Source organism: Amphichorda felina, assembly GCF_050947745.1.
Source record: "Amphichorda felina strain 45539 chromosome Unknown scaffold_2, whole genome shotgun sequence".
Classification (NCBI taxonomy): domain Eukaryota; kingdom Fungi; phylum Ascomycota; class Sordariomycetes; order Hypocreales; family Bionectriaceae; genus Amphichorda; species Amphichorda felina.
The window spans coordinates 1,695,713-1,706,935 of record NW_028145048.1 but is presented as its reverse complement, the minus strand read 5'-3'; the positions used below and the strand labels follow the sequence as shown (position 1 = coordinate 1,706,935).

Sequence of the window (11,223 nt, the reverse complement as noted above, 5' to 3'; positions counted from 1 at the left end):
CGTCACCACAAAGGAAAGCCATCGAGGCGTGCCCTCACACAATGTCTATAGTCCCCTCAGCACCGTGTTGTCCCTCCTGTCGATGGGGGTATATCTCTCCTTCAGCACCTCCGCCACCGTCTTATTCACCTTGGCCTCGGGCTTCTCATACCGCTGGCTGAGCGCCTTCGCTACGGGGCTCGCCTCCGGCGTGCCCTTGCCCTCCACCTTAGTCCCGACCTTGTCCTCCGCCGCGCCCACAGCGCCCTTTGCCTTCCCGGCCAGATCGCGGGCCTTGTCCTTGCCGGTCTCCCACGCCGCAGCCAGCGACCCCCCGGCCTCGGCCTCGGCCTTGGAAATCTCCTTGTTGGCCCACAGCCTGGCCTCCAGAATCTTGTTCTCTGCTGCCTCCTCGACACTCAGGGTTCTTGACTTGGCCTTGTTGTACGCAGCCCGCGCCGCATCGGCAACCCCGCCGCTGGCGTCCTCAACCCTGCCCTTGGCCGCCTCGGCGCGCGCGCTGAGCCCGGCCTTGGCCCTTTCTACCTCTTCTGCAGGCGTCTCTCCGAAGGCTCTGGCCCACAGTCTCGACGCGCCCTGCTCGAGCTCCTCCCTGACCTCCTCCCAGTCGGTGCTCTGCGCCCACCGGACGGCGTTCTCGACCTCGTGGTTCCATCGGTCCTTGGCGACCTCGATGGACGTGGCGCGCTGGGCGGCGGCAACCTCGGAGCGCGTCGGCGGCAGCGGTGCGGGTACGGGGTCGATGAGGCTCTGCAGGGTGAGGGCCTGAGCGCGGAGGGCAGCGCCTTGCTGCTCGCGGTTGCGCTGGTGGGCGAGGACGCTGAGGTAGGCTACCGAGAGAGTGACGGCGACTCCGCCCGTCTACAGTAAGCGTTAGTAACTGCCATTGATCCCCCAAGACAAGTTGTGTGTATGCGCCATACAAAGCCGGTGGCGAAGCCCATGGTCGCTCGGGTAATCGAGGATGAGGTAATTGTAGACGACTTGGAGCGATGGGTGTGTCAATGTTTCCGGTGGTCGAGAGGAATTTCTCCTAGATGCGATTGAGCATGATGAGATTGACCCCAATTGACCTCCCAGTCGCAGTGTGTTGGAAGGTTTTGGGCGTCGTGCCAATAATTAGCTTGTGGATTGACGTAGTCGGGGAGCCTCCCAGAAGCTCGAGGTCCATCGGCAGGGAAAACGTGCCGGAACCAGCCGCGCTAGGCCAAAAATTTCCCACCACGGTCCACGGTCGGTCATCAAACCCCGTGTCGCAAACCACCCCAAGTCGCCCTCACCAAGAAAACCACCCTTCGCCCGCCCGACGCGACGCCCACCAGACCATGGCAGGCGGCACCGTCAAGTACAGGCACCTCAGCCGTAACTCGGCCGCGCGCCAGGCCCTGCTGCGCGGCCTGGTCACCCAGCTGGTGCACCACGAGCACATCATGACGACGCACGCCAAAGCCAAGGAGGCCCAGCGCATGGCCGAGAAGCTCATCACGCTGGCCAAGAAGGACAATGAGACGAGCAGGAGATCAGTCCAGGGAATTCTATATGTGAGCAAATTTCTTTACCACCGTACTGGGTCTTTGGTCTTGTAGAGTCGAATCGAGTCTGGGAGGATCAGGGAGACTGACAGCTTTCTCGTCCTTCAGGAACCCCAGCAGTACATGCCCAAAGTCTTTGGTGAGCTGCGACAGCGCTACCTTGAACGTGAGGGAGGCTACACACGCGTGACGCGCACCGAGCCGCGGGACAAGAACGACCAGGCCGAGACGTCGATCCTCGAATTCGTTGACGGACCCAAGGACACCAAGTTCATGATGACGGCCAAGACGGTGGCGAGGGACCGCCTGCTGGGCCGTGTGATGACGCCCGTCACCGAAATCAACGTCAAGAAGGTGACGCGCTATCACGGCGAGCAGCCGTTCGAGGACATGGTGCAGCGGTTCATGCTCATGAGCACGGAGGAGCCGGACCCGAACGCGAAGACGAGTGGGCGTCAGCACTGGGAGCCGAAGCTGTCGGGCTTCAAGATGCCCAAGACCACACTGCCGAAGAAGACAGAGCCTGCTGTGGAGCGGCAAGCCGCGGCTTCCAAGGACGAGGGCCCCTCGAATCACGAGGCCGAGGCGAGCGAGCTGGCGGGGATGGAGCAGCAGAGGACGGCAAACCTTGGGGAGGATATTGTGCCGGAATCGCAGAAGCAAAGCGGCAAAGATGCTGAGAAATAAATGTCGAAGAAGGGATCTAAGCAGATGGAAGTGTATTACTACTAGTCATGGCGGCAGCTATAGAAGTGCCTACTCTGTACAAAACATGTACGCAATAACAAACATATCACCAAGTTGATCTGATTGCTCAGGCTGGCATCAGTCTGTGGCAACCTGGTGAAGAGAGAGCGCTATCATAGATGCAGCGGTTGACCAAGATGTTTTGAAGCGTCAATTATTGAGAACACTGGTATACAATGGCGTCGCTTGAGGAGTATCTTCTAGACAAAATCAAACGTGTCTCCCCGATCCTGAATCATCTTCCCCACACGCTTCGAGCCGACGATCCTCTCCAGTTTCATCACATCATACTTGGAAAACATAACCCTGACGTTTCCTTGCCCAGGCTCCAACCTCATATCCTCCACACTCTTGCCCAGATACCCCCCGGCAATCTCCTTGTAGAATATGGGGTTGTCTGGGAGGCCGTAGAATATGACCCTCCGCACGCCGCGAAGCTGGTATCGGCGGAAATGGTGCGCTCGCTCCGTGTACAGAAGCACGCGATGCCTCCCGTTGAGGAAGTGGGACCGGGCGCGAGAGGCTTCAGGGACGTCGGCGTACTCGGATATAGCGCCGAAGCTGAGGCTCAGGACTTCTTGTGCGTTGGCAAAGTAATTGCGCACACGGACAAAATCCAGATACGACGGTATGAAGATGAGGGTCCCGGCAGCGTCCTTGGCCCGCTTAATGAGTGAGGGAACAATGGCGCTGGTGAAGTAGTTGAACCTCGCATCAGGGTCGTTGTCTGGCGAGTGCGAGCTGAATCGGGAAAAGGTCTGTTTGGCCTTCACACCTAGCTGCTGCAGAACTCCGGGACATTCGAGCTGGAGCCGGACCTTTCCAGACCAGTTCTGGCAGTGAAGCCGGAACAGCTCGGACAGCTCAGGAGTGTTGAATGCAGATAGAACGACAGTCTGCCGGAAGTATTTGGCCCAGTCCTCCAGGTACCAGCTCCGAACACGGCTAAAGTCGCAATCGTGGGCATCCTTGGGCTGGAGGTTCATGTGCTCAAAGATATACTCGATATGCTCCCAGTTCTGCATTAGCATCGCGTCTGTCTGGTCCATTACAACCATCTCAATAGAGCTGAGGAAGTCATAGTCGAGCTTCTTCTTGTCCTCCTCGGAGCCAATGGCCATGCGGAGACCCAGTGGACTGGCAATCAGAATATCCGAGTTGTAGAACTGGGAAAAGAACTTCATCGTCTTTCGGGTGAACTTGATGCCAATTCGGAACATGTCGTCGTCGTTGCCCTCAAACAGATCCCTGAAGTCCTTGGGTCGGTCCTGGCCAAATCTGTTGTCTTTGTTGATGTACGAGTCATCAAACCGCTTGCGGTTCTCCTGCTGGTCTGGATCACAGAGATCCCGTATCACGTCGACCATACGGGCACAGGAGTTCCGCGTGGGAAGAAGAAACAGGACTTTGGGCCGGGCGAATCCTTGATCGCGTAGATCCAAGTCCGCATTGTCGGCTTCCTTGGCCAATTTGTGGTTGTTCTTGATAACCCGATCTCGCGTCCTTGACAGGGTTAGTATCGTAACCGCTTGGGGACATGGTACAACTTACTTGAAAACATGGTTTAATGCGTGCAGACAAACCAGCTGACGCAGAGATTGCGAGTCTTTGACCGTACGATCGCAGTACAGTATATCCTGGTACCCAAATACGAGGGGACCAAGACTCTTCTCAATCTCGCTGAGCTTAGACATCTTCTTGGCGGCGGTTTCCTTCAACTTCTGCTTCAGGTTGAAGCTATCCAAGCTATCGGCCGCTGGGGGAGGTTCGATGGTCTCATCGGTACCGGGCTGCATAAACGTTGCCCTCCACGGTTTCACCATTGCGCGTTTTGTTGTCCACTCTCCTTTCTTAGCTGACTGCACCCTCTTGGAGCTGAGTTGCTCGTCGGCATGAGCAAAGTGGACATCAAATGGATCTGTAGAGCCTTCTTCCTCGTCCGAGGAATCACCATCCTCTGGTGTCTCTTCTAGGCCAATAGCGGGATCCTCTGCCTCATCAACCTGGTCGACATCCCTTTCCTCGTCCTCTGGCTCATCGCCGGACTCATTGCCAGACTCATCGTTAGAGGTAGGACCTGCCGGGGTTTCCGAGGAGTTGTTGTGGTTCAGCTTACGCCTCTTGGACCTAGGAGCGCTCTCATCTTTGAATCCTTGAATGAGAGCCATATAGGGGCGCACAGTTGCCGCCTTCTCCTCCTCATCCTCCGAAGCGTCCTCCTGGTCGGACTCGGACTCATCCTCAGCTACACTGGCGTCATCTTCTGACCCTGAGCTCTCCTCTCTGAAGCTTTGTTAGTAAGACAAATCATGTTGGTAATCAAGGGAGTGTGGCCTTGACATACTCTTCCTGTTCCTCGAGCCGGGCGTTATCAAACCGTCTATTCGGTCCCCATCGGCTGGTGGCCCTACCTCTTCCTCTTCCTCCGCGTCCTCGAGAACCCCGGGCCCGGGAATTCCCTCCTCTCCCTCGAGGTCCCATTTTCTTGGACAGATACAGAAATTTCCTTCCGTAGGATAAAGAAAGTTGACAGACCGGAATAAAGAAAAGCTGGTATTATAATGGGCCTTAGGTTTGCATCGCTGGTCCAACAAGAAAAAAAGTTGTCAACGGAGATGGACCCTTGTCGCACTGTACCTACCTGTCCCAGCCACACCTAGTGGGGTCCAGTTGCCGGAACGCCACATCTTATCTTATCTTAGCGCGCACAACCCCATGTGCAGCGCCAGCCCACTGCGCTGCAAATCCAGTCCATCCACACACAATCAGGCGAAATTTCTCTGTGTGGCAGTGAGCGCTGGGAACTCGAAGTTTTGGGCCCGCCTCCACCCCTCCCTCTCGATATATCCTCCTGCCCTCTGCTTGCTCTGCATCCCCAACCCCATCCTCACCGACCTCACGAGGACGAAACCCACCCAACATGGCCACCACTACAGAGAGATTCATCCATCTCTCGCGCCCCTTGGCGCCTTCGCAGGCAGGCCTCCAGACTAGCCTTGCCCCGCTCGCCGTCAACATCCAGCCTCAGGTATGAACTGCCCCTCCTGTCCGGCCGTCACAGACTTCACGACCATCCCAATGTGGCACCTCCCGTGACGAGAGCCCGTCGCATGCGCTGACACTCTGCCCGCCCAGGCTGTCCTCTCCATCCTCGACCACGCCGTACGACGAGACGTCCGCGATGCGACCCAGCCCAGCCGTGTCATCGGCGCCCTCGTCGGCACCCGTTCCGAAGACGGCACCGAGGTCGAGGTCCGCTCGTGCTTCGCCATCCCCCACACCGAGGAGGAGGACCAGGTCGAGGTCGATGTCGAGTACCAGAAGAACATGCTCGCCCTGACCCTCAAGGCCAACCCCCGCGAGTCGCTCCTCGGCTGGTACACCACCTCGCTCGAGCTCAACAGCTTCAGCGCCCTCATCCAGAACTTCTTTGCCAGCCCCGACACGGGCACCTTCCCCCACCCGGCCGTCCACCTCACCGTCTCCACCGACCCCGGCCAGGGCATCGAGTCCCGCTGCTACATCAGCGCCCCCGTCGCCGTCAACTCGGAGCGCGCCGCCGAGAGCTGCCTCTTCGTCCAGGTGCCGCACAAGATCCTCTACGGCGACGCCGACCGCAGCGCCCTCGAGGCCATCTCCAGCGCCAAGGACGTCGAGTCCAGGACCACCCCGCTCGTCTCCGACATTGAGAACCTCGGCCGCTCCATCGAGCAGACCATTGGTCTCCTCGACCGCGTCAGCGAGTGGGTCAACGGCGTCCTCGACGAGGACGAGGAGCCCAACAACGCCCTCGGCCAATACCTCATGAGCGCCCTGTCATTGGCACCCAAGGTCGACGCTACCCAGATCGAGCACGACTTCAACAACCACATCCAGGACGTCCTCATGGTCAGCTACCTGGCCAACACCATCCGCACTCAGATCGACCTGTCTCAGCGGTTAGCCACCGCCAACCTGGTCAGCAACGACAAGGAGGGCGAGAACAAGAACGAGGGTGAGAAGGGTGGTCAGCGTGGAGGGAAGCGTGGAGGCCGCGGTGGCGGCAGGGGAGGCGGCCAACAGCGGGAGCCGCGAGAGCCTCGGGAACCCGCGGAATAAGAATGGTTTAGAGCAAGGGGGCGGTGGTGCTGGTAGAGTGGAGGGGGAAGGCATGTGTGGAAGGGAGAACGCATGGGCATCATGTTCCTATACAGCTTATTTAGGCGTTGTGGGAGGCCACCATATTGGCCGTTGGGACTTTAGAAAGAAAAAGTAAGGGCAAATGAAATCAAATAGCATCCCATACTAATCAGTGGCTATGTTATTTGAGAGTTTTGTTTCTCTCTCTAGCAAGCACCTGGACTTGCCTATAAAACTATTTACATCCTGATCCCCCTTGTCCACCGATAACGCCAAGAAATGCTAGAATTGCTGTATGCGTCCGCAAGCTACTCTTAAACCGCAACACATGTGGGTGGTTTCTAAATCCCGGTAGCTGGTTTCTGTGGCAGAGTTGCCGGGTTGCCATAGGTAGGTAAATGACTAAAGACAGGAGCTGGGCCCTGAGGAGGCATGTTTGGCCGATTAGGTATATGTGCCTGTTGGTTGGGATTCACGAGTGGTGCCTGGTGAGGGTTCTGCGTCGGAGGCGGATGAGGGTGGTGGGCGTAAGTTGGCATATGCTGCGGAGGATGGTATCCAGGAACCGAGTTGTTAGAAGCCTGCCGGGCCATACCATGGCCACCATACGGCTGCGGGACACCTTGCTGGAAGCCTGGGTAGACTGGGTGAGTTGAACCAATCTGAGGGCTGCTATGGTGAGAGGTGGGAGCGGTGAAGGGTCCCTGCGGGCCGGGTGCCGGTAGCATCGCACTGCCACCTGGCACAAAAGACTGCGTCTTGGGGTTGAAGTTGTGGTTCCTGTTGTAGCTCCCTGGGATAGGGTGCTGGGTCTTTGGATCATGCGGGTTTGCATTGGCAGGCAGCTGGCCGAACGCGTAGGGAATGCCTGGTTGCATAGGGTGGTTCGGCGGTGGGGCACCTCTCCCTTGGTACACAGGCGGGCTACTGAACCCTGGTTGCCAGTTTTGCTGATGCTGGGGAGCTGCGGAGACAGGGGAACCATAGGACACCATCGGGCTACCGCTTGCCGGATACCTTGGCTGAGGTACTTGCTGAGGATACTAGAAAGCTCAGCATTAACGTCCATTCTAGTCAGAAGACAGTTCTGCCCATTACATACCTGGGGCGATTGATACACCGGGTAGCCTGAGTTGGGGCTCATCCCTGGTACGCTGGGATATCCAACATTCTGCTGGGCATATATAGGGCCCATCTGAGCACTATAGGCAGGTGGAGGCTGTGCGGCAACTTGGCTGCCTGAAGGTTGCCCATACTGCGGCACCCAAGTCTGTTGCTGAGGGCCCCAGAATGGAGCATAGTGGTTTCGGGAATCAAAGCCATCTGAGTCGTCCCGCCGATGTCTGGCGCTCCTGCGTCCCTTGCTGGCGCTAGACTTGTTGTTTCCGGACACTGAGCTTGCTCTAGATGCATCATTTTCTTTGTCTACATCTGCAGGGGAGTTAGTTGATATCACAGGTCTGCTTTAGGGTTGCAGTCGACGAACCGGTGGTGCTGTCTTCTGAGTTACCAAAGATACGCTCTCGGGCTGCCTTGTACATCTCTTCACGCTCTTCTCGAGTGAGCCTAACCGAGGTTAGTAAATTCCAGCAGAAGGTGTGATAGCAAAGGCACGTACTTCTGGTTGCCCTGGGTCTTGTCCTTGCTCTCCTTTCCATCACTTCCTACCTCTGAAGTCGGCTTGGAAGGGTTCGCACTGGCGGCGCCGCCATCACCACCCTGACCACGTCGCATAATTTTTTTGGGTAAAATAGCCGGAGGCGGAGTGCTATTGTTCGAGGGGTTCGGTGCCGGATCCCACTGTGACAGCGACGTTGGAACCCTGCAAAAAGGAGTCCTGAAAATGCGCACAACTCCAATGTTCGGCTCGAACGAGTGCGTCATGTGGTAATAGTCGGCCAGCTTGTGTGCCAACATTCTGCAGAATGAATTAGAAGGAGGCAGGTCCATGTATGGTTCCCTATATTCGATTAGTAATGGCCCAATACAAAGGTAAACGACGATTCGTACCCCGAATTTTGTACGAAGTTGATGACCTCTTTTTCCAGAAGCAGGAGATATATCCTATCCTTGGGCGTCGACATCGCCTCAATGAGCTTCTCATCTGGCGCATGCTGATATATTAGGTTGAGGGCATCTGCCGATACCTCTCCTGCCGCAAGTGGCGGAATTTCCGCACCAGTGCGTGATTGCTGCTCGGATGAGGTGCTCTGGGGAGTAAGAATCCCATGACCCGAGCTCCCCGGTGTGACTTGCATCAGCCGGCGGTCAGGCATATCGCCCAACTGAATGCCTCTGGCGCGAGCGGCTAGGTCTGAACCCATCCGAGACCCAGCTATGAGAGACCCACGGATTGAGAAAGCATCATCATCCTCGCCAGCGGCTTTAACACTAGCACTGTCATCCGGTCGTAAAGACTCCTTTTCATCAAGGGCGAACGTCGTTCCAGACGTGATGCTCTTGCCGTCTAGGCTCGGCGGCTTCGTTCCTAGTTCTGAGCACGAATCACCTCTTTGGGATTCATCGGACGCAGCGCTCTCCCTGCTGACGGGATGCGGTCTTTGGATCTGTACAGGGGTATCGTCGGCAGTGGCTAGTGCATCTTGAGGGGGAGCTTGGAGATTCAGGTTGCCTATTCTTCCAGCAACCTCAGCCAAGCCCGCGGGGCTTGGGGTGGGATCAGTTATCACATTGCCGTTATGTGAAGGTAACATGTTCTCGGGGGTATCATTGGAGCCGCCATTAACTATATTCATGTTGCCGTGGTCGTCTTTCAATGTGTTCGCAGGGCGAGTTGAAGGGGTATTGTTTTCAGCCTCAGCGGAGACTGAGGCAGCCACCTATACTCGGGAAAAGACAGCGGTCAGCCTCGGAAAATGAGGGAGCACAGGGAGTTGGCAAAGAAGGGGGTTTAGTTTACCCTAGGGGGTACACATACCTTGGCAAAGGACGGCTTCGAGGCTGGAGACATTTGCACAGCTGACTGAAACGAGGCAGCGACAAGGTGCAATATCCAAGCTCACAGAGCAATGCTCAATGTACGAGAAAAAAATGAAATGGGTCAAGGCGGGAACAGACTCCTCTAGATGCGGCAGGCCAGGACGTTACCTATCGCCAGTACAAGAGTAGGCATAGGCGGGAGGAGATGACTGGAGAAGGAGCCAAATCAGGACGCAGAATCGATCAAGCCGGGCCAGTAAAACGAAGACAAAGTATCGGTGTTCATCGTCGTGACGAGGAGTGCTGCATCATTCTGGGTGTCCAAGAGCTGGTTGGGGGGTTCGACTCGGCTCTGATTTCCGCACGACTGCTCGACTAGGGTCCGTCTCAAAGTTTGAGAGAAGACTGCGATCAATGATGTCAGGAGTGGCTTTTGGGCTCGAATAGCAACGGCGAGAGGATTTTGGGAACGCAGATACGGTAAGGAAAGTGATAGTAGGGAAGGCGACGGTAAGGCAGCCAGAAAGTTTGTCCGCCAACTTGGATCCGGGTTGATTGGCGGGCAAAATCCCGAGGGGTGGAGGGGGACGTAGGCAGGGAAGGCGCACTCACAGTCAGAATCGCTGGTCCTAGTGAAGTCCAGCAGGGGCCGTTTCGAGAAGAAGACGAAACGGCAGGGAGACGAGGAGATGCAGCGCGAGGCGGCGATGGGGACGGTTGGTGGGGAGCAATTCCAACAATGTGCAAGGAGATTTAGGGCGATGCCATCGGGCCAACCAACCCTCGACGTCGGCCAGGCAGAAATGCAGAGAAGAGAGGACCGAGCAGACGACCGTGTGACCGTGTCCTTGATCACTCTTCTCGATGCGTCGGCGCCGCAGTTGATGGAGTAGTACCGGAATACTAGGAGGAAACTGGCGAGAAAGTCCAAAGTGGTGACCCTAGCGCCTGGCAGAATCCAGATTCCAGAGTCCTGTGGTGCGGTTGCTGCCACGGGCGTTGGTCACGGCGTTTGTGGTGTGGGCAGCAGCGGGCACCTTGGCGGCCAGCGGGGGCTTTTGAGTGGACGGGACAGTGGGCGAGTGGCGCTGGGTGTGGCACTGTGGTCACTGTGGTGCGGGTTCTCGAGGCGCTGTCGTTGTGACAGTTCCAAGATTGCCCGCTCAGGCTGGTTTATCTCGCTTAGATAAGCACAAACCAGGAGGAAAGTGTGGCTCTCGAAGCGATTGCTTGCTGAAAGAAGATGCGAAGCAACCCCGGGGATCGGGCTTCTTCAACTTTCAACTCTAGTCGTTCTTTTTGTCCTACGCATTGGCGTAGCTCATCACTGAAAGTGCCAGTGAGATCGATGTCTGGGAGGACTGAGTAGCATGGAGTAAGGTAGTAGTATCCACAGCATCACCATCATCTATCTACCCTCACTGAATGTAGAAGAACTTGGAATCTTAACTTGTCTTCTAGTCATTTATCTACCTTTTTAGAGCCAATCTCAGCTACAGTATTTTATGTTACATCAAGTGTCACCTCCTGGGCTCAGTCAAGAGCATCCATGTCAAAGTACTATGTCACGTGATACGGCCTTGATTCCTGACTGCCAACCTTACTGGAGGTCCTCAGAACTTCCCGAGTTGGTCAACATTGAACCTTTGAACCATCACATCATTGACCGACTGGGTAGATACTTATCTTTCTTCCCCAACCTTGAACACCTACACACCTCGTTTCCCCGATAACTCCTCAGCATTTTTTTTCTACGCCTGAATACTCTCATTTTCAAACTCGTCACATAATGTTCGCCTTCAGAGGTCGCAGTGGGCCTCGACAATCCACGCCGGCAAATGTCCAATGTCAGAAATGCCTGAAGAGAGATAAGTCTGCTATCCTT

General features: G+C 56.3%; 5 protein-coding genes across 5 annotated transcripts; 2 read left to right on the top strand and 3 right to left on the bottom strand.

The window, feature by feature from the left end:
- Positions 1-45: 45 nt before the first annotated feature.
- Positions 46-944, bottom strand: ACO1O0_002085 (MICOS complex subunit Mic12 family protein; the record flags this gene model as incomplete). The annotated part of the gene is made up of 2 exons (XM_083191562.1): positions 46-861; positions 924-944. The coding sequence occupies 2 exons, from the start codon at positions 942-944 to the stop codon at positions 46-48; spliced, it is 837 nt and encodes a 278-aa protein (XP_083052776.1).
- A 381-nt stretch (positions 945-1,325) lies between these two features.
- Positions 1,326-2,219, top strand: mrpl8 (mitochondrial 54S ribosomal protein bL17m; the record flags this gene model as incomplete). Its single annotated transcript, XM_083191561.1, has 2 exons — positions 1,326-1,541; positions 1,587-2,219. The coding sequence occupies 2 exons, from the start codon at positions 1,326-1,328 to the stop codon at positions 2,217-2,219; spliced, it is 849 nt and encodes a 282-aa protein (XP_083052775.1).
- Positions 2,220-2,479: 260 nt separating this feature from the next.
- Positions 2,480-4,966, bottom strand: UTP25 (rRNA-binding ribosome biosynthesis protein UTP25; the record flags this gene model as incomplete). The annotated part of the gene is made up of 4 exons (XM_083191560.1): positions 2,480-3,782; positions 3,831-4,560; positions 4,624-4,763; positions 4,917-4,966. 4 exons carry the CDS (start codon positions 4,964-4,966, stop codon positions 2,480-2,482), a joined length of 2,223 nt encoding a protein of 740 aa, XP_083052774.1.
- Positions 4,967-5,199: 233 nt separating this feature from the next.
- Positions 5,200-6,377, top strand: ACO1O0_002082 (eukaryotic translation initiation factor 3 subunit F; the record flags this gene model as incomplete). The annotated part of the gene is made up of 2 exons (XM_083191559.1): positions 5,200-5,307; positions 5,415-6,377. 2 exons carry the CDS (start codon positions 5,200-5,202, stop codon positions 6,375-6,377), a joined length of 1,071 nt encoding a protein of 356 aa, XP_083052773.1.
- Positions 6,378-8,368: 1,991 nt separating this feature from the next.
- Positions 8,369-9,369, bottom strand: ACO1O0_002081 (uncharacterized protein; the record flags this gene model as incomplete). Its single annotated transcript, XM_083191558.1, has 2 exons — positions 8,369-9,238; positions 9,337-9,369. 2 exons carry the CDS (start codon positions 9,367-9,369, stop codon positions 8,369-8,371), a joined length of 903 nt encoding a protein of 300 aa, XP_083052772.1.
- Positions 9,370-11,223: the final 1,854 nt, after the last annotated feature.